Source organism: Rhopalosiphum padi, chromosome 4, assembly GCF_020882245.1.
Source record: "Rhopalosiphum padi isolate XX-2018 chromosome 4, ASM2088224v1, whole genome shotgun sequence".
Classification (NCBI taxonomy): Eukaryota; Metazoa; Arthropoda; class Insecta; order Hemiptera; family Aphididae; genus Rhopalosiphum; species Rhopalosiphum padi.
Window position 1 is genome coordinate 12,477,645 of NC_083600.1, and position 22,816 is coordinate 12,500,460.

Genomic DNA, 22,816 nt, shown 5'->3' on the forward strand with positions numbered 1-22,816 from the left:
ATATCATGTGCCCAGTTTTCAAATCGCTATGCGAATGTGCAACATTTGTAGCCGTCGAAGGAAACTTTGCTTTACTAAAAAAGAATATATTAAAGCAAAATATGACAACTACGACTGTTGATCGCTCTCTAGTCACTCATTTCAATAGTATTGAAAGTTCAATGAAAATTGGACGTAGTATACTGTATAGTAAGTTACAAGAAGACAATTTTAGTGTAATAAATTATATGAATAAAATCATGGCTGCCGGCTGGGCATTAATAAGTTAGAAAGTTAAAGTTAAGTTAAAAAGTTAATTTAATTAATTTTCAACTTACCTAGTTACTTTTGGATTTTCATTAATTTAAATATTAACTATTATTAAATTTCTTTTTTTTAAATTTGCCAAACATAGAATTTTGATTTGCTAATTTCAAACAATTTGTTATTATTTGTATTATGATTTACTGAATATCGGAGTTTGTTCGGGAACCATCGGACAAAGTAAGTACCTAGCTGAATTTTTTTTTTAAAAATTCGCCAAAAATAGAATTTTGATTTGCTAATTTCAAAAATAGATTTGCTATTATTTGCTAATTATTTGCTAGCTATCGGTGTTTATTCAGGAACGATCCATCAAAGTCGAAAATTTTTTTTCAGTTACTTGAAGGAAAACTTATGAAGAGCCTTGTTTTGGTTTTTAACCTTAGGTATAATTCACAAAAATTTAAAAATATTCAATTTCAAAATTCCTTACAAATTTTCGCGATTTTGATATATTTTGTAAACATTTGAACTTTAAATGCTTATAAACAAAAATTGTGACTAAAGATTTTTGATTTTTTTTTTTATTACAATAAATACAACTTATAATAAAACCTTGTAATAAATATTAAAGATTTTTTGGATAGCCAATTTTCTTTTTATAGTAATTAAAAAAAAAAAAAAAACCTTAGAAAAATTTTCAATTGTCTATAAATAGCTTAAAAAAAGTCAATATATTTTGAAAATTTAATCGTATATAGATGTAACGCTAATATAAACAATTGTTGAAAATTTTAAGTAAATACAATGATTCGTTTTTGGGTTACAGTAAAATCAAAAAATCGATTTTGTCAAAAACTGATTATGCGTAAAAATTCGTCACTTTTTTAGGGTTTTTCCTAAGGCTTTTGAAAACTACTGAACATTTTTATTTTTGACCCCTTAGAGTATACCAACTAGATTAATTTTCCTTTTCAAAGAGGTGCATGTAGGGTATTTTTTAACGGTGAAGTGGCCTCCGTCGAAATGGCGATGGCGATATGTTTTTACGGCGAAGTGGCGACGGCGAAACGGCAACGGCGATGTGTCCTAGATCGCTTTTTTAACTACTAAATAATTTGAAATTTTTAGAGATTTTAACGTATTTTGTCAAATTTTGAACTTTAAAAGCTTATAAAAAATCGCGTCTATGCACCTTAAATATTTTCAACTTCTATAATAACAGCTTATATTATTATTATTATTATTATTTTTTTTATTGTATTTTTAAATTTTAGATATTATAAATATAAAACTTCTATAAACTTTTAAATCAAAATAATTTTTAATCGATCGAAAATTGTTCCTCTAAAATGTTAATATAAACATTTAGTGAAAATGTCATGTATCTATGGCCATTTTTTTTAGAGTTATACTTAGAAACAAAATTGATTTTATCGAAAACCAATTTTATCACAAAACCGTTTTTGGGTGAAAATTTCCGTTTTATTTTAATTTTATTAGATTTTGAGTAGAACGATCAATGTATTAATTTTATAATAATGTATGTTTTTATTTAATTTTTTAATTTTTTGTTTTTAATTTTTAATTTTTGTGTTTGCCGTCACTGTTTGGGGAAGTAAAATTACTTCGATTTTCTTAAACAGTATCTCGATCAATGGGGAAGTGAATCTAGTTAGTGTATACGGGAAGTCAAAATTTAAAATTTCCAATGTTGAATTTTCAAAAGTGCAGAGAAAAACAAAACAAAAATTAAGCAAAACCGTACATGTTTACGCAAAATCGGTTTTCGACAAAATCGATTTTGGTGTTTGGTATAACTTTAAAACGAATGATCGTAGATACATGAAATTTTCATTGATTGTTTATATTATTATTCTCTATACACTTTAAAAATTTCAAAATATTTTTGATTTTTTTTTAAACTTATTATGGAAATTTTCATTATCCAATTATTTTGGTTTTTTTTTTCCATAAATGTCAATAAAATGTTATTTATTGTGTAAAAAAGCTTGAGAATTTTATACAAAGCTCACAATACATTGTTACAATAGTAGTGGAAAAATATTAAAAATACATAGTCAAGATTTATTTTTAAAGTTTGTATTTTGACAAAATACCTAAGTAAAAATTACGAAAATGTGCAAATTATTAAGTGTTAGAAATTCATAAAAATTTTCCTTTTTAAATCTAAAATTTGAAAATTTAATACAAGGCTCCTAATATATTTAAAACCATGGCAGTTGAAATATATTAAAAACACATAAAATGTTCAACTTTTATAGCTAAAGATTGAAAATTCAAAACAAGGTTTCACGTAATTAGGTTATTATGTAGCTAAAAAAATATTAACACAGTTTTTATAGTTATTTTAAGCTCAAATTTGGTTACATATTAAATTATAAAGAATAATAATTTAAACTACTTTCTTGTTATTTAAAAATATCATTAAAATAAATGGGTATTTGTGGATATAAACTTTTAGTGTAGGTAAGTATATTATCATATATATTATACACGCACTTTAAAATGCTTTTTTTCGATAAAAATGAATTTAACCTACTGTAGTAATAATTTCTAATAGTAAAATAAATTATATATAATATAATCTAAAAAATTTAATAATATTATAGTCTACATTCAGAAAATTAAATTTTTTTACGAAACGGATCAATATGTCTCCAAAAGGATACAATTACTCTTAGCTAATCAAAATATTTGTTATAGTTGAATGTTTTAATATTTTAAAATTTTTTAAATTTAGTTTGGTTAAAAGAAATAAGAAATTGAACATGGAAGAACATCAGAGTGTAAGAAAAACTAAAATTTCAATGTCTGCTAATATTTACCGTCTGAAAGATCATGTAGGAGGCATGTCTTGCCAAGATGCATTGAATATACTTAAACAATCCGTCGTGGATGATAGTATGAAACGTGATCGATTTGAACCTTTACCAAACAGTACTTATATCTGTGTGTTGGATGTAGGAGTGGGACTATCATTTATTGTAGATGGACTCCGTTGGAGTAGTAATGGAAAGAAAATGCTACCGAGTGACCGTAATGTTTCTCCTCTAATTGTGTGCAGATATTACTCTACTGAGTCATTATGCAAAAGAGTTATTACTCTTTTACCAGAGAAAAAGGATTCAAATAATGTTTTAGTATACTATTCTTTAAAATTTGAAAATAAAACACGTGTTTTAAGTTTGAATGAGAGCAAAATAGACAATTTTATTACTGAAGTTTCAATCGTACCAAATACGGAATTAGATATTTTTGACTTAAATAGCTTTAATGATGATCCGGAGATGTTTATTGAAAATACTAAAACGGAATCGGAAAAAACTTTTCTTCATTATGACAATGATAGAGTAGAACCAGCAATCGTTCATTCACGTTCACCAATTTATCACCATATTGGAGTATTTATTACAATATTATGCTTAATAATTCTAAAAATGAACCATTTTCTTCGGGGCCACCTGTTAATCCAAAACCTGGTGATATATATTTTTATAAAAATGAAAAAAAACCCGAAGATTGGAAGGCTGATCAATACGCTTGGGAATGGATTTCGGGCGATTATTTACCAAAAAAAAATGCGGTTGTATACACTATTTCGAGTAAGTGTTTACATGGGTCGGAATTTAAACGACGAGCGTGGTTTTTATTGGGCGAAAACAGAAAGAAAATTAACGGTACGGTTATTATACATTACATTGGTTCTTTAGAAAATGTTAGACCGTTACCACACGGAAATCGAATATCTCATTTACATATTACCCATGTTCCAACGGCCAAGTCTCAATTAAAAGCACAGCGTGAAATGATATCGTATTCGTCCAACGATTCATACAAAAAACTTGTTTGTTCTGATGTTAATCCTTGTCTTGAAAAAGTTTTACACCCTAGGGACCAAAAACAAGTACAGAATACAAAACGTAACGAACTACAAAAAAGGTTGTTGTCCAAAGATGATATAATTGGGGTGTGTACGTTAGCGTCTGAAGTAGATGGGTTCATCGATGACATAAAGCTTTTTCCCGATTTTCATGTAATAATGTCTTCAAATAGGTGCATTGAACAATTTAAAGCCGCCATTGGTTATTTTGGGTGTTATTTAACATATGATACTACTTTTGGCCGAGGTGATTTTTATTTATCTTTTTTATCTTTCGTCGACCCAATTTTTGAAAATGTGAGTGGTGGAAATCCAGTGTTACCTATTATGTACATGATACACCAATACACCATGAAAAAAAAAAAGAAGTACATTCTTCATTTTTTTCTGTGGCCAAAAAAGTATGTCCGGAAATTCAAAAAGTGCCTATTGTTACCGATAGAGAGAAGGCCATAATTTATGCTATTAAAACTGAACTGTTGACAAACAAATATTTCTTTTGCTGGAACCATATTTTGCGAGACATTGAGTTTTGGTTAAAAAAATATCATGTTAAAAAGGGTAATATCGATATTTATAAGAGTCACGTTAAAGAATTGTTGGATGCCAGCAGTCAGGAGGATTTCATTGATATTAAAAATCAAATGACACAGCATTGGAGCTCTGAATTTTTGTCTTATTTCAATAAGGATTTAAATGAATCGATCGAAGCTACTGTAAAATGGAAGTTACTAGAATCTGGAGTGTACAAAGAAGGAAGTGGAATCACAATTAATGCCGCTGAAAGCTTAAATGCGGTACTGGGGCGAATCACACAGAATACCGAAATGCCAACTCAGACGTTTGTTATGTGCTTATATCATTTAGATGTATTTTTCTCGGCAGAATTATTAAGAGGATATTGTGGGCTTGGAAATTATAAGCTGAAATATTTGAAATTAAAACGAGATCCGTGTAATGTTGATTTTTTAAGAGTACATTTCACCCCGGAACACTTACCGTTCGCTTTACAAAACGCAGATATACCAAAAATATCAGAAATAAAGCGAGATGAAAACACCGAATTCACACATTTAGCTATTGCAAAAACTCTTAATGCTCAAAACAAAATTCAATTCGTTCCACAATTTGGAAATTTTGTGGTGGGGAGTATAGGTGACAATGACAACCATTTAGTAACTATGTATCCTAAAGAAACGTGTACGTGCAAATTACAAATAAACTGTCATCATATAACTGCGGTTCGTGTGTCATTGAAGAAAGAGGAAAGAAAATCAAATGTCACAAAATTGGTTAAAATTTTGAAAAGAAAAAAAGGACGTTCGGGTCGTAAAAATCCTACTCACATTACAAAAGTTCTTTCGGCAGAAGATTCATTGGCGTATCATAAAAACGAAGAATCTGAGTCCTACATAGTGCCAATGAAAAATCACGAGGGTCAAATTAAAAATATTTTCCACAGTGTTACATCTTACCAACAAAACAATAGTCGTATAATAAAAAATAACGAAAGCTTAAAATTATTTGAAAATGAATCGTGTTATACATCGACACCCGTAAAAATCAAAAAAACGGATAATAAACTTGACATACATAATAATATAGACGTTTCTGACAATTTTTCACTAGAACTTAAAATTTTTGGTATACTCATCGATAAGAAATCGCTTAGCTGTTTAGACTTGTCTTCACCCAAAGATGGTACTAAATCATGGCTGTCTGATTCAATTGTTGACGCGTATCTAAGAATTATGTGGTATGAATCTGAGTGTCAGGACACATCTGGTGTCATAGCCTTCACCGGTGAATGTTTCGTGTTAAGCGTTCCCGAATTGTATAAGACGAACTTCAATACTCAAGTGTTATACTTTGTGCTTCAAGATATCCCTAATAGAGATCTGGTACTTTTTCCGAGCTGTCTAGAATTTCATTTTACACTAATTATATGTATTCGAAAACTAAAGTATGTTTTGTACTTGGACAGCAAATTTCACGAGTATAAAACTAAAACAGTTCCTATTGCGATAAAAAACTTTTATTGTTTGCTATCTGCTTCTAGTAAAGTGATAGGACAACCATTTGATATAACAGAGTGGAAAACCTTTTTTCCGTCAGATTTTCCACAGCAAAATAATAATATAGATTGTGGCGTGTATATACTAAAATACACAAGTGCTATATTTAAACGCTTTACAGGCATTATTAATATGGATATAAAATCATCAAGGGAGCTCATCAAAACGAAATTAATGGAGTATGACAGTAAAACGTTTAGTAGCGATGAACATTTAAATTCGTATGTGTCTTACTTAAACATTGATAAAAACTATGTAAAACAACAAATACTTAATTTAGAAATGGATAATTTCGAATATTTACCTATTTCAACATTGATACCGCTGAAAAATAATATGACAACGGTACATTTCTTGACAGAAATAATATCGTTGATATCGCAGGACTCTTTAACGTTAGGGTCTGATATTTACGATACATTCGAGTACAATTGTAGGAGAGACGAAGAGTTTGTTGTTCATGGTGTACCGATTTCTTGGAATAAAGTGATACAGTCAAAAGGTGATGGATTAGAAATTGATCCACAGAATTTTGTTTTATATCTACGAATGTTACATTTCAATGAGCGCGAAACTCTAAAGAAATTTGAAATTGATGTATTCACTAGCGATCTCTTAGATGTAATTAATATAACGGTATTTAAGACACTAGTAGAATACTGTATAAGATGGAAGTTTACTGTAAGAGACATGATCATAGTTCCCTATGAATGCGCAATGTTTATGAGAATGATAATAGTTTTGCGAAATCATAAAACTATCATCGGTTTAAGCACAGATGGTGCAGTAGGATATGAAATCAATAAAGATTGCGTTATTAAATTTCTTAAAGCTTATTCTACAGCCTGTTTTATGGATGGGATTCCTTTCAATGCAAAAGAATGGACATTTTATATTCCGACAGACGTATATAGTGCATTTGACTGGGACAATTCATTAATATGCACTTTGATGTATGCAAAAATCATATTCAAGCAAGACCATACAATTATTGAAAATTATTTAAAAAAATTACCATTCATCAAACACAAGTTAAGAGAAGAGATAATAGATCATATGTGAAAATATAACAAAAGACCTCTGCATAACCCGAAAAAAACAAATAACATATATATTAATGATTACGTTGAAAACAATCTAATGGAGACAATAACATTTACAGACATCGAAAACATTGAGATTATGTTAGCAGATACATTAAAAACCTATTGGAAAAATTTGGCTAATGGACAATGTGCGTATGAAAATAATTGCAATTCCGATTTTACGGAAAAATTAATTCATTGTGTGGACTGTTGGAAATGGTTTCACAAATCATGTGACAATGAAAATTTAAGTGCTGTAAAAATTAAAGGCCATTATATATGTAAAAATTGTAGCATAAAATAATTAAAAATTTAATTTATTTTTGTTATGAATATTATACATTATACTATTAATTAATCGGTAAGCTATTTATTACTTTAAATATCTATCTTTGTTTTTCATTTCATATTTTAGAATATTATATTTATTACAACAAACACAAATGGTATTTGGTGTTACTTACTTGTAATACTAATTGTCTGCTATTAATTTTTATATGGAAATTATTGGTTTCAAACGATGTCAAAGTTTAATAAAATAACGAAGCCAGCAGCGTACTAATATGGTTTAATATACAATATACAATAGTTTTTCCATTTCCCAAAATAGATCATCCATCACGAGCTAAATACGATAATTGTAGGTATAATAACGGCACACTATATGGCGGGGCGATAAATTTTATGCGGCATACTGGCGGAGCGATAACAAACAAGTACCATTTATGTTTATTATATATGATTTATCGTATCTTGTTCGTGGACGTACTATATTATTATATAATACCTATTAATGATTTTAATGTTACATTTCTTTTTTTTTTTTTTGTCATGAATAATTTATTTATTATTATTTATTATCTTAATTTTTATTTGAAATTTAAAAATCTCACATCTGTATTGATTATTATGATTTTATTACAATAAATTATGTTTATAATTATTTACCTAATGTAATGTTAGTATTACATAAGTATGTAATATGTATACTTTTGAAATGTTGGTATGTTAAGACTTCAAAACATACTATAATAATTAATAAATTATTAGTTTTTTTTTTAATTTAATCATAAAAATTGACTATTATGTTTTTTATTACAATAATTTCCGTCGTTAATTCATTAGGTATCTAAACAATACATTGAAGTGCCTAGATAATTTAAAAATGTTCAATAGGTATACTATAATATGTGTTAAGCATTATTTTTATTTTTTTGTATTAAAATGTATTGACTTAACTTATATTGTATTTATATTGTATAGTGTATAAATATGTGTAAATATTATACTTAATGTATAAAGTCTTTAAAAACCTATAAACTATAGTTATAATATTTGTTTTTTATCTGGATAAAAACGAGAGGTTATCTTTTTTTGTATTTTATTGTATGTAAGTAAATATATGTATATTGTTTGGTTAGCATATTTTTTTTTAGTACAACACTAGAATAGTACCTACTGGCTATTACAGTATGATACGAAAATAATAAAAACTGCTTCAGTAAAAGGTTATACGAGTAATATAATAATAAGGTAAATAATAGGTTGAATTAATTTTTGTCGAAAACATTGAATTATAAAATGTTATTATGTATACAGAATATAATAATATTAGAACAAGTAAATTTGAACATGGGTCATGGACTATCAAAAAATTTTGTTATTATATCATTTTTTAACTATTAATTATAATTTAAGTTTGTTATGTAATAGTAACAAATGTATGCTGGAAACATATTATGCGCTTCATTATAATACCGGAAAAAATATTTAATGATTTTTCGTAATTTTAAAAGTACCTATATGTACTTTACAATGTATTTTATTCATAGGTACTCTGTAGTCAGTGGTGCAGACATTTTAAAAAGTATTAAGTAACTTTCATTTTCTAAATAACTTTTACAAGTTAAAAAAAAATAACTTAAACAGCCTTGAACTAAAAAGTATACATTCAACGCACTACTTAATTCAAAATCAAAAACTGTCAAAATAACTATTAAACAATAAAATAATAAAATATTAAATAATAATATTTTCTTACTTTATTACAAATTGTATGGAGAGTCGGTTGATGCTCAATATAGACAAACAAACTAACATAGGCGGAAATCCATTGAAAAAGTTGGGGGGGGGGGGCTACGATTTTTCTCATAAACCAAAGCCGTTAGAAATTTATTAATTGTATGCAATGCGTGTATATAATGGATTTTATTTTCATTTTCATTTAGTGAGATAGATCTCTTTTGATTTTGTTGTTTGGGGTCTTGCTAGATACATTTTGGCTAGGAGAAGTGCAGTGAAGATTTTCAGAGCTTTATATTTTATAATTAATTCACTACAGAGCTTCAAAAATTCAAAATAAAATTAAAACACATTTTATTGGGAGTTTTTTTTTCATGTTTTTCAGCTTCATAACTTTGAAGTGAGTTAACGATTGAAGATAAAGTTCTGAAAATCTTCACAGCACTTCTCATAGACTAAGTAAATCTAACAAGACCCCAAATAACAAAACCCGTTCTCTAGTTTCGGTAATCTACCACTCTAAATGAAAATCTAGCAAAAAATAACTATTTTTTTAACTGTGAAAAATTATTCATTTATCATAAAACACTCATTCATTATTTCAAAAAGTATTTATGTTTTTGAAAACATTTTTTTACATTTTGAATAATGTATTTAATAATATAACAGTATTATGTTATAACGTATTGAGTAAGTTATGAGTACTCGGATAACAATATTTTATCCCGGTTCATGCGGGCCACACTGTTTTTCATATCATAGTTTGGGATGGAATCGGTCCCGTCCCGTCCCGGGTTTTAGTAATACCCGTTATTATAGTATCATATATTATTATTATTATTATAAGACGTATTTCCCGACTTCCCGTTCCGTGTTGGTGAGTGCCTAGTGGTATTACTGATATTGTACGACTTTACTTACCGATTTGTGTCTTTGTGAATTTGTGATTTCCTCTGTCGTGCAGGCTGTGGCTGTCAGAAAAGATGGTTCTGAATGTTCAGACGGTACATACTCGTCGAAACGATAAAACTTCGTTATCAAAATATCAATTATCACGGTATTTTTTTTTTCGTGAGGAGGTATTGAGGTAGCACACCTAAAATTACTGAATAATAATAAAAATAAATAATGATTATTGATTAATTATGTATAAAATTAGCGGTGCTCCGGGAGCTCGGGTGGTACGTAAAATACTAGATATTATAGAAAAATATTTGATGTGGACATGTGGCAAAAAATTAAGTTAAAATTGTTCGGTACAAACTGTAAATTGTGCAAGCAATTGTTCGGAGTACTTACACTAGGCTTTATTTGCGAAAATCCGCAAATCACCTTCTACCGCATACGTCTTGTTCAAACATAAACAAAAACAATAGTAATAACGCTCAAATAGTCAAATGTCCGTCTTCGATTCTTCATTTGTGCCAACTATAATATTATGTCAGAATTCGCACAAATCACGAACAAATCAAATGGTTGCCTAAACTATTATACTAACGTATACCCAATTGATATCAATCCACCTTGCGTAGGTATACCATTTTTTTCTCTACTAAACCACGCGCTACTTGTAACCTTTAAGGTCATAGCTTATTAGTCTCATAGGACCACAGAGTAATTACTGTATGCATAGGACAAGGAAATACTTATAGTATATACTAGAGAGCCTAAATAATTCTTTATCCAGGCTCTTAACTCTTTAGTTTATACTATAACTGAGTATAACAATCTTGAAACTTTTGAATCTTAATTGCCAGTAATCCTAGATTCCTATAGTCAAAACCCTCAACAAATAATAATTAATACCAGAACCAGAGTCTAGAAATTAGAAAACACCATAACCATGTCCATATGTTATCTAGTTGTTCAGTTTCATATAATATTATCATTCTTTGTTGTTATTATTATAACGATTTCGCGCCAATTTGTATGCCACAGCCCACAGGCCACAGTTGCGCATACTGCATAGAACAATATTAAATATTACCTTATGGCTTATTATTTCTCACCATTCTGGCGTTCAGTATTTTAGTTACAACTTTTAAGCTACAAGTCTATAACTTAGCAGTGACGTTTTATTAATTATTAATTTTAACTTACTATAATTATTAGTTGTTGTTCATTCGTATTCACTTAAACTGAGTAGCAGAGTACAATTTTCCATTAACGTCGGTGAAATTTCTTTTATTTTATTTTGTACAGATTTGTACACGGTATTCCTACTGCTATTTTTTCGAAATTCGTCATTTCGTTTTATGTAAATTCTGACAATCCTGTGCAAAGATAATCTCTCCATTGTCTCCATTGTTGGCGCCGATTAATTTTGGTAATATAATTGTGCCATTATTTATTAATTTATTATTTACATAATATTAATTATTATGATGATTCCAGTGGATTCCACTACTAATTGACTTTTTTCTAAGATAATGTATGTTAAAATTAACATCAATCATTTGAGAAGACACCAAACTCGAATGTGTTTTCTCTATCAAATAAACTTATAATATACTAAATTTGTATGGCAGAATACATTTAGTGTTGTTAGTTTTAATATTATAGTGAATTATCTAATGTAAAGGTAAGAATATTATATATGCAAGAACATTTCATATGATTTTATTAATATATTTAATTTAATTCTAAACTTTTTAAAATTGTTTTATTTTCCAGTTGTAACTTATTAAAGTATCAATAAAATAAAATGATATGCCCTATAATATATCTAGATCTATATCCTTACCTTTAGGGTTGTTATCTGGTAATTTACTCAAAATTATAGCTAATAACACAAATTTGATTCTACTGAACATTAATTTGCAACATTGTAAATGTATGAGACTGAGAAATTTTACATATGATACAGAAATTACATGAGTTCACATTTTATTTTGTTAGCTTTAATAATGGAATGAATTTTAGGTATTTTATTGATATTTCTATTTTAAGTGAGTCATGAAGAGGAGAAAAGGAGAACTTTAACTATGAATTATTTAATTAATGTATTCAAGTTCAAAAATAATGGATTTCAGACAATAAGAAATTTTTTTGTATAAGTGATAGGTATATAAAAAAAAATTATATTTCACAGATAATGTTCTTAATTATATTATATACCAATTTGGATATATTTGGTCTTAACTATCTCTACAGTTTGAGTGGTTCTATCCTGCACAAAACAGCTTTTGCTATGTTTTACATGTGTAAGACAGAGACAACACATGCAGGTGTAGTATCCTCTTAACACCATCATCAAATGTTGAATACAATTAATTGTACTAAATAAAATTATTATCAACATTTGACAAATTAATGATTTGTTATGGTAAACACTTGTATGCCCTCTCTATTCACCCAAATATTTGGATTAAAAATAAAACCTATTTTAATACTAAATTTAAGTTTTATTATTTATAAATCTTTCTTGTTAATTTTAAAATATAGAACATTTTTTTAATATTTGTCAATAATACTAAATTTAAATAGATTATTTTATATTCATTAGAATTTGTATTGGGTACCTCCTACTGATATATTTTAATAATAAAAGATAGTGCTTGTATTTTAATAATTACCTCATGACCTATCATATAAATTATATAACTTTTTTTCAGTTAACACACTAAATAATAATATGTTTATGTAACTAGGTTTGTTTTATTTTTCTAGGTAATTTAATAAAATGACAAACTCTGCTGTGCGAGGTGCATTAATTGTTTTGGAAGGCTGTGATAGATCTGGAAAAACTACACAATGTGCAAAATTAGTTGAAGCTTTAAATAATATGAAAATACCAGCAAAAAAAATATCATTCCCAGATCGATCTACTCCTATTGGTTCATTAATCAATGATTATTTATCAAGGAAAATAGAGTTACCAGATCGATCAGTACATTTATTATTCACTGCTAATCGTTGGGAACTAGAACCAGAAATTCGTAAACAAATTGAGTCTGGTGTAACATTAATTGTAGATCGATACTCGTATTCTGGTGTAGTTTTTACAAGTGCCAAGCAATGTGTGGATTTCAAATGGTGCTGTGGTCCAGAAAATGGTTTACCCAAACCAGATATAGTAATGTTTTTAAAATTATCGACTGGAGATATGGCTAAACGGTCTGGTTTTGGTGATGAAAGATATGAAAATATTGAATTCCAACATAAAGTGGATATAAATTATGATAAATTTAAAAACGATAATTTTATTCAAGTAGACGCAGCTCAAGATGTGTCAATGTTAACAAACACTCTTTTAGAGCAAGTTTTAAAAACTATAGACACTGTTAAGAACCAAGAATTAGACGATTTAGTTTTGCAATAAAATAAATGTTACCAATGCTATCACTATTAATATAGTTAATGTTTTATATTTTCAATCAATACATATAATTATTCTTTTTCAAAAATAATCATCATTTCTCTATAGTCTATATATTATGTATTTATTAAATGCTATTAAGTTACTTTTATTTAGTTTAAGCTTTTATAAATTAAATTAATATGGGTGGTATTGCCATTACCTATCTGATTTTAATTCATCTATAATTAATATTCATAAGTTATTCTTAGTCATTAATTTTGGGTAAATTAGTTGGTATGTATTATTTTGTTTTTAATATTACAAAAATAATTACATTTTATTATGTATACTATTTTATATTAAGTAAATTTTAAATAACTCATGTTTATTTATTTGTTGATATACTTTATATAATTTTGTAAAGCACTAATCAATTAAATGATAACATTTAACAACCATCAAAATCTAGCCATTCAAACCAATAAAATTTATATCATTGATTATTTGATTATATATTATTTCTAATTTAGTAAATATCATAACAATAGCATAATTAATGATGAAACAAATATAGTCTGGAACACCTGATTTGTTTTATAGTTCATACTAGAGACTTTGTATAAATAATATAGGTATAGTATAAGGGCATAAGGCTCTTAAAACATTAATTTATACCCACTGCTGTAACTGTAACCATTTCTTCTGAATGTTTTAAAGGCACATAGTACATACTAGGTACTTGTTTGTTATCGCTCCGCCAGTATGCCGCATAAAATTTATCGCCCCGCCATATAGTGTGCCGTTATTATACCTACAATTATCGTATTTAGCTCGTGATGGATGATCTATTTTGGGAAATGGAAAAACTATTGTATATTGTATATTAAACCATATTAGTACGCTGCTGGCTTCGTTATTTTATTAAACTTTGACATCGTTTGAAACCAATACGAAAAATTAATTTTTAATTTTTTTTACACAAAATATCGAGAGGTTGTGGGGTTCTGCTAAATGGGGAAATAGAAAGCGTCGTGGAACAAACAGAAATTTTTTGGAATCATATTTAGCAGAATTTATGTGGAGAACACGTCTCGGAAAACAAGACGCATTTAAAACCATTTTAAAAGATATCCGAGTTCTGGCCTCCACTATAATTATAATTATATTATTTATTTACTAATGCATTTATTCATATTTTTTTAAATTTATAAACATATATTTATTCATTTATTTTTAAATTTTTTATTATTAATAATACATACATATTTTATATTTATTCATTATTTTGTTTATTTTATTTAATTGGCGGGGCGATAAATTTTATGCGGCATACTGGCGGGGCGATAACAAACAAGTACCATTTTTATTATAGTAATTTTAAGCTCAAATTATAAATGTAGACAAAATTGGATATTTAACGAAAAATATTGATTATAGTCAATTTGTTGTAATTGAAAAATTATTTGCTTGGAATTAAATCAAACAACATACAAGGTGTGTTGTTGTTTACAATACATATTGAAGTTTTTAAAATGTTAAAATACATTTTTAGAAGCTATTAATATAATAATTATTTATTAATACCTAATAATAGGTTATATTACAATAAATTTTATTTGTTTTAGAACATATGAGTTCAACTGTTGAACTTTAACATTCAACATACCGTAGCTAGTAGTTACATTACCATTTACCACGAATAATTTTATAATTTAACTTTTTAATATATTATTAGTATATCTTTAATTGTTCGTAATACCAATGATCACGGTAACAGACACTAACCAAAAAAACCACAGCAATACCTGTGTGATCCATAGTAGAGAGTAAAGCAAGCTATAAAGTATTAAGATCTTTATGGTGTGATCACAGTTGCGGAAGATAGTTGGGATTTTTACTTTTCAAGTTGGCACCGTTGAATTTGAAAAATTGAATGAATTAATTTTTTTTATTATCACTCCGGGAGAACTGGGGTATCACCAATCACCATATCAATACAATAATATATATTTTATGTTACGACCTACGGAAATTAGGTATTATTATTTACTAATAATGCTTGAAAGGTACCTAATGATTTTATTACACATTTGTTTTTTATATTTTAGTAAGTTTACATCAAAGTAGTAAGTACAAGAATATAACGATATCGATGGTGTCTAATACTCTAATCGTTTAGTATACTTAATACATACTCAAGGTTCGTCGTAAAAGAAATGATGCCAGATGACAATCCAGTGAACGACCAAAGGATTTCTTTATTTTTAAGAAAACTTTGGACATTGGTCTGTAGTCAAGAAACCGATAATGTAATTAAATGGAGTGAGGTAAATTTGCATATTTAGATTTATTTTTTAAAATCATTTTTGGGTAATTACCTATTTTAAAATTTGTTATTTTGTCCTAGTAGGTATCTCTGCTGATAAAACCTATATGAAAACACGAGTACTTATTTCTTTTTTGTCTTTTGTAGGATGGTGACAGTTTTATTATAAATAATCCTGTAGAATTCTGTAAGGTTCTACCAAGATATTTCAAACATAATAACTTTATGAGTTTTGTACGGCAGTTACACATATGTAAGTTAATTTACTTGTATTATTATATATACCCAATGTGTTGAAGTGAAATAAATTAAATTTGGTGGTAGTAATTCACTAATGCTAACATTTTTAATGATTTGCCATCTAGTTACTGTATTAAAAGAATTACCTAATAATTTAGCTACAATACCTAATATTAATATATTTCTATTTAAATGTCAAGTTTGAATTTGAAGTATCTATTATTACTATCTTAATTAGTTATATATACACTGTATAATTTAAGAGTAACTTAAGTCAGTAACTCATTTTTGTTGCAATCCACTTTCATTTCAGTTAGCAGAAAAATATCTTTACCGTGTTTTTGAAATACAAGTTAGGTGGTTGTTGAACACATCTGAGAATATGGCACTTGGCACATGTTGGCAATATTCACTATCGTTGTTTTGTGCTGAAGCCCACTGCCTGAAGTTATTTTAATATAATTTAAGATAGAGCTTGTATAAGTATACAACTAGTAAAATACCTATCTTAAAAAAAATTTTTTTAAATAGATTTTTTCATAATTTAAATTTAATAGTTTTTTGAATTTTCCTTTTTTTCAATGTTATCCAGAGGCGGTTTGTTATAAGAACACTAGGAGCGATTGCCCCTGGCCTGAAAATGGATGGGTGTGTATCTACTATGGGTGATATGCTGAACCAATATAAAAATGAATCTAAATCTTAAACGTTACAGCATAGTAGTACCAATTTCGCCCACAGGTTTTAAATTATAATATACTAGATATTAATTAATCAATATTATTATTACTTTTTTATTTTAAAGTTAGTCAGATTTAATAATAACAAAAGATTGGTCATAAAACTTAAAACAAGTTTATCTATAATCAATTGTTAAAGTACATGAAAAATGTAACTAGAAGAACTAAAAATATTGCATTGATCCTAGTAAATTTAGTTGGTGGGCAGGTGGGTAGCGTTTGAAGCTTGCTTTTAGAGTTTTGAAGACTCAAGCCACTACTGATATGACAAGATTTTAAAATAATAAGCTTCCACTTTTTGATTAATACAAATAATAATATAAATTGTTTTACTAGTTATATTTTAAAATATAATATTGTATTTTTTTATTTATTTTATATTTTAGATGGTTTTAGTAAAAGAATATCTGATGTTGATCACACATCTAATCATGGAACATCTTGTGAATATGCTCATCCATATTTTATGAAAGAACATCCTTGTTTATTGTTATCAATTAAGCAAAAGAGAGGGGAAAAATTGGTGTGTAAATATTGTTATAACTTGTAAACATAGAATAGTAAATGTATTTATTTTTTTATTAATTGCTTAAATAGCATCAAGGCATAAAAACCGATATTGATTCCATTGAAACAATCAGTACACTGTTAAAAGAAGTGAACTCAGTTAAAGACAAAAATAAGATGCTTGATTCCAAATTTACTGCTATGAAACATGAAAATGAATGTTTGTGGCGTGAATTAGCAGTTATTCGACAAAAGCATATGAAACAACAAAGAATTCTCAATCAGGTTTGAATTGAATAAAACAAATGGTTTATACATTAGTTAATAATTGTTGTTTTACTAGTTATTGTACTTATAGTAATATGTAACATTTTAAAAGTTAGATAATACTTAAATAATTATGTTTTTTCTTTTCAATTGAGAAGAATAAAAAAAAATTGATATATAAATATGAGAAGTATAATATTATACATATACTAGCTAAACCTCACGCACTTCATTACTCGTACAAAATTCATCTGTGTTAAATTAACTGATTATGTATCATTCGTTAAAAATAATCACATAACTTTAACATAATAAAGAGGTATTATTTAGGTCATTATTGGATCAAAACTATCCTATCTTACAATGGAGACCAAATTACACACATTGATCATAATTTTATCAAAATCGGTAGTTCTGGAGTGCATCGCAGACATACCCGTTATACACAAATTATTTTTATATAAAGATATATAAATGCTAAATAATATGATTATAAGAATTGTTCTTTGTTTTTTCATTTATACTTAAAGTGATAGTTAAATACTTTTTTTTATAAAATCATTGATTGCATTTTATTTTTATATTGTCAATGTGTCAGACTAATTCAATAAAACAAATAAATTCAAATTAATAATTTATGGAATTTAGAATATGTATAAATAATTTTATTTAAAAAAATTATAGTAATATATAGGACTGTGAATTTGTAGGAAAGTGAATTTTTTTGTGGTTGTGAAACGTAGCTTGTAAGTATATAATTTGAATTATGTGTAAACATTCCATTTATAATACATATTTTTATTTTGCATTTTTTTGAAGTTTTTATTTTTTCAGGTCATTTTTTCGTTTTTTTTTTACTTTATTTTTTGGTATTTTTAATTAAATTCCAGCAATTAATATCTTTGAAAATCTTTTCAAAAAAGTTTCAGGGAATAGCATTATTAAAGAATCAATTAATTTTTTTATAAATTTTTTTTTATTAAAAATACATTTTTATGCATATAGTATATTAATATTATAAATATAAAAATTAAATTAAAAACTATTTTAATTGCATACTTTAAGTTTTTTAGTTCATTAAATTCACAGTCCTAGGCTAATATATATATATATATATATATATAAATTATGTATAATAAAATCACTAAAAAACACCTCTAAATAGCAAACATTTACTTCAGGAACAATCTTTTAACTGAACCTTCTGAATAGGAGTAGTCTATCATAACTAATATACCCAAGTTAATTAATATTCAATTAAATGTTTAAATTTTGGGTTGTGTTCATTAAAATTAATATCAGTTTATTAGTATTAATATAAATAGTTGTACTTATAATGTTTTTTCATGATTTCTTTTATGATATTTTTTATTGAAACTTAATAGTAATTAATATTATTATTTGCATTAACTGTATTTTTATTATAAATATTTTAAATTGCAGTTAATCCAATTTTTAGTTACCCTAAGACAACCTAGTACTAATAATACATTGTGCCGAGAAGTAAAAAATAATGTCAGGTATGTTCTCCCTATTATGCATCATAAAGCATCAGAAAAGACAAATTCTGGAGAAACATTTACTGTGAGTTTTTATTATTTTTTATATATAAATTAAAGGTCTTATTTTATATTTATAAAATATATTTTACTATTGAAAAGAATCCCAAGTATAAACCATCTACGTCATCTGGGCCTGTAATTCACGAATTAGATGCTGCTGATGTCCTCAATTCAAACGAAGATAGTAAAATTCATCAAAGAATTCTTAAGTAAATTTTTTAATTTATTATAAAAATAAAATTTTTTCTAAATAAATATAGTATTATTATTTTGTTAATTATAGTGAAGCAGTAGAACCAGAAGGTGTGGTACTTAGTCCTAGCAGTGTATCACAAATGTTAAGTAGTCCTGGTGGTTCAACAGTTGAAGAGGTATTTGCTCCAAATGAAATCATAATGAACTCGCCATTAGATGATTTGATCAGAGAAGTGTCAGTATCTCCTACTGAAGAATTATTTGAACCAAAAACAACTATTGTGACTGTTCCTTCATTTAATCCAGTAACAAAGATTAATAAAACCAGTAATAAAATATCTAAAAAAAGGACAAAAAAAGATATTAATCCTTCAAAGAAAAAAAAGATAAATATTGCTGATAATGTTCAAAATCAAGAACCTACACCTTCAGCAGTACCATACATCATTAAAGTAGAACCAATGGGAGATGATCCACCAGTAATTTCTATTCCTGACATGGATTTTGTTGAGCCTGAAGTGTAAGTGTAAATTTTAAATATAATTATTATTAGTTATTTCATATTGTATATTCTAGTAAGATACTAATAATAATTAAGGTCTGATTAATTTTCTTGAAGTGACTGGTGAAATATAAGTTAATATTTTAAATATTTTCAATTTTAAGTTATATGATTTAATTCTTAATGTTTTATATCTGCAAACGTTTTTCATGAGTTCTTGGGACTCTGTTTCCTGTTTTATAATATCATTTATATTTACTCTTAACAATATATCTATCAAAACAATAACACACATAGATTGACATTTAGCTGAAGTTCATGCAGTCTAATGTTAAATTTTTTTGATGTTCAAAAATTTAAATTAAATATGTATTTTTAATATTTGAATTGAATTTTGATGTATTTGTATGACCCTTTTTAAATGTTTCCCCTAGTTGGTTATAAGATTTTTGTAATGAATGAATTAATATTTTTTATTAAATATTATGGATAATATAATTTTAATTGTGTACACTTAAATATTTAGTTGTTCCTTTTTGTATATATTTTGTTTTCTGTTTCAGAACTATTTCTAATAATGATGATTTATGGAATAATGAAACAACTTCAAATTCTGATAATATGCAGCTTGCTAACCCAGAACCTAGGCAAGTTAATATATGTGACGGGAGCAGTTCTGTTTCACCAAATTACCTTAATAATGTTGTACAAAAGTATGATGTTACCTAATTATTATTTTGTTTTGGATAATGATAAATAGTGTCTAAACTATGAGTTCCAATTTATTACATTTTCATTTTTAGGGTGAAAAATCATTTATTTATAATCAATTATTTTTAATTAATAATTTTAAAGAAGTTTACCTTAAAATTTCAAATTATGTATTTAGTAGTGAGTGATTGACTATATATTTAATTTTTATTTATATTTTTTATTTATAAATTGACATTTTTGGTATATATACCGATGTATTTCAAATAATAGTATAAGTCTCTCTAATATTCTATATAACAGACAATACATACTTTTTGCAGGCGTGAAAAAAAAAATAATTATGCTGTTATGTTAGCTCTGTATAAATTATTTTTTTTTTTTGCAGGGAAGCTGTTTCTAAACAAATTGATTTGGTTCAAGCTGACTTGGAAAGTTTATTGAAAGGATTAAATGATAAATACACATTTGACGCAAATATGTTTCTTAATGTAAGTACATTTTTTTTTCAATAATAATAGTTTTTGAAAGTTAATTAAAATTTTTATTTAGTTCATTAATGATGATCCTACAAATTTAAATTTGCCTATAACATCAGAAGAACAGACACTCAATGACGGTATGTACTGATTCTATCTTTACATTTAGGGTATAATTTTGTGATATGGCTTGGTAAACGTAAATTTTTTTAGCTTTCCCATAATTGTACATTCAATATTCAATTGTAAAAAATATATATTAAGAAATTATCCATATTAATAAGTACTCTTTTTGAAATTTAGTATAATTTAAAATATTTATACTGTTTTAATATTTAATAATTAATGATTTATGGTTTGATTATATTTTAGCCAAAAATGGGTTGAATGTTACACCAGATAATCAAATTGTATCATGTCTATCGCCGAATACGTATGATCTAAATGATTTAATGACAGCTTCAGCAGACTGGACGATACCTAACACTCCCATGTCGTTTGATTCATCTTATGAAAATGATGTATTAAATACTCCAGTTATAACTGATTCTTTATTAAACACTGACTCACTTTATCCAAGTATTTCCTCACCAGAAAAATAATTTAGTCATAGCTAAGTATAGCTAAAGTTAATTATATATAAAATTTTTTGTTAATTTGTTAATATTTTGATGTCATTAAGATCAAATTTTGTTGTAAAAAAAAAAAATTATCTTTTTCTGATGTAAAGTTTTATTTTTATCAAATTAATTATACCTATTTTCTTTTCTCCGTTCACATTTACATAATTCAATTAAATAAAATGTTTTTTTTTTTATTATTTATTTAGATTTACATATACAATGCAATTTAATGTTATTGATTTGTATTATGTATCTTACAAATTCATACATATTATTTACTTCAATTTAACTAATTTTAATAATTAATAAAATTATAACAATTTTTTTAAAATTATTTAATACTTTCATGATGTTTCAGATTTTAGAATAACGAAAATGTTTGATAAAATATAATAATGTAAAATACATAAGTTTATAACTAATAGGTAATAGTATAACTTGTTATATGTTGTCATACAAATATTTAATTCCTAGTTTGTTTAATTTATCAATAAATGTTTCTATTTATAACTATTTTTTGTCTAGATAACAATGTGATTTATTTAAATTCATCAACACAACAATAATAATATATTATTAATTTAATATTTAATTAATAAATAAAATTAATAATACAATTAATAATACAATTAAAATTTTAACATTTTATCTTTACAATTAACAAGTAGGATGTGTTTAAAAATATGTTTAAGTTAATTGGATGGATTTATTAAAAATTCTAAATATTTTTGACTATGAAAAATATTTAGTATTTCAATCAACAATAAATGCATCTTATACAAGAAAAAAAATATTTTTAAAATATTAATACATATTAATTTAAGTACTATTTTGTTTTGTTGTAAATAATTATTTAAAAATAGTTGTTACAGTAAAGTTAAGAAGTTTATATATTATATATAAATTATACACTGATAAAACAAAGTTTATTATACAACTTAATTATTGTGTATTTAACTTGACCAATGATAATCTTATATAATATAAAGAATAAATAATGTATTGGAAGATATTGAAAATATTGAGAAGTTTGCT

The 22,816-nt window shown here is 26.2% G+C and overlaps 3 protein-coding genes across 10 annotated transcripts in view; 2 read left to right on the top strand and 1 right to left on the bottom strand.

Annotated features, from left to right (window-relative positions):
- The window catches only part of LOC132929796 (FAS-associated factor 1), a 23,305-nt gene extending 12,916 nt beyond the window's left edge, over nucleotides 1–10,389 (bottom strand). The window contains exon 1 of the mRNA XM_060995364.1: nucleotides 10,251–10,389. The gene's annotated coding sequence lies outside the window, so the exon portion shown is untranslated. The remainder of the gene's footprint in view (nucleotides 1–10,250) is intronic.
- Nucleotides 10,294–14,132, top strand: LOC132929800 (thymidylate kinase). 6 transcript variants are annotated; one of them, XM_060995374.1, is made up of 2 exons: nucleotides 10,294–10,416; nucleotides 12,999–14,132. In XM_060995374.1, exon 2 carries the CDS (start codon nucleotides 13,012–13,014, stop codon nucleotides 13,648–13,650), a length of 639 nt encoding a protein of 212 aa, XP_060851357.1. In that variant the 5' UTR covers nucleotides 10,294–10,416; nucleotides 12,999–13,011; the 3' UTR covers nucleotides 13,651–14,132. The 6 variants fall into 6 exon arrangements, with proteins under 6 accessions (XP_060851357.1, XP_060851359.1, XP_060851356.1 ...); XM_060995376.1 differs by having other exon boundaries at nucleotides 10,294–10,408; XM_060995373.1 differs by having other exon boundaries at nucleotides 10,294–10,386.
- A 1,126-nt stretch (nucleotides 14,133–15,258) lies between these two features.
- On the top strand, nucleotides 15,259–21,881 carry LOC132929797 (heat shock factor protein). Of its 3 annotated transcripts, none has more exons than XM_060995368.1 (12): nucleotides 15,259–15,755; nucleotides 15,830–15,956; nucleotides 16,103–16,208; nucleotides 17,322–17,458; nucleotides 17,533–17,727; nucleotides 19,153–19,293; nucleotides 19,371–19,480; nucleotides 19,555–19,986; nucleotides 20,532–20,681; nucleotides 21,068–21,170; nucleotides 21,232–21,298; nucleotides 21,531–21,881. In XM_060995368.1, the coding sequence occupies exons 2-12, from the start codon at nucleotides 15,846–15,848 to the stop codon at nucleotides 21,758–21,760; spliced, it is 1,782 nt and encodes a 593-aa protein (XP_060851351.1). In that variant the 5' UTR covers nucleotides 15,259–15,755; nucleotides 15,830–15,845; the 3' UTR covers nucleotides 21,761–21,881. The 3 variants fall into 3 exon arrangements, with proteins under 3 accessions (XP_060851351.1, XP_060851350.1, XP_060851352.1); XM_060995367.1 differs by having other exon boundaries at nucleotides 15,260–15,665; nucleotides 15,738–15,956; XM_060995369.1 differs by having other exon boundaries at nucleotides 15,262–15,956; nucleotides 20,532–20,615.
- Nucleotides 21,882–22,816: the final 935 nt, after the last annotated feature.

What these genes read in the sequence shown, in the direction of transcription:
- LOC132929800 (XM_060995374.1), top strand. Translation starts at nt 13,012, where the DNA reads ATGACAAACTCTGCTGTGCGAGGTGCATTAATTGTTTTGGAAGGCTGT.
- LOC132929797 (XM_060995368.1), top strand. Translation starts at nt 15,846, where the DNA reads ATGATGCCAGATGACAATCCAGTGAACGACCAAAGGATTTCTTTATTT. An exon ending in ACGCAAATATGTTTCTTAAT is followed by an intron (nt 21,171 to 21,231) that starts GTAAGTACATTT and finishes ATTTTTATTTAG; the next exon opens with TTCATTAATGATGATCCTAC. An exon ending in AGAACAGACACTCAATGACG is followed by an intron (nt 21,299 to 21,530) that starts GTATGTACTGAT and finishes ATTATATTTTAG; the next exon opens with CCAAAAATGGGTTGAATGTT.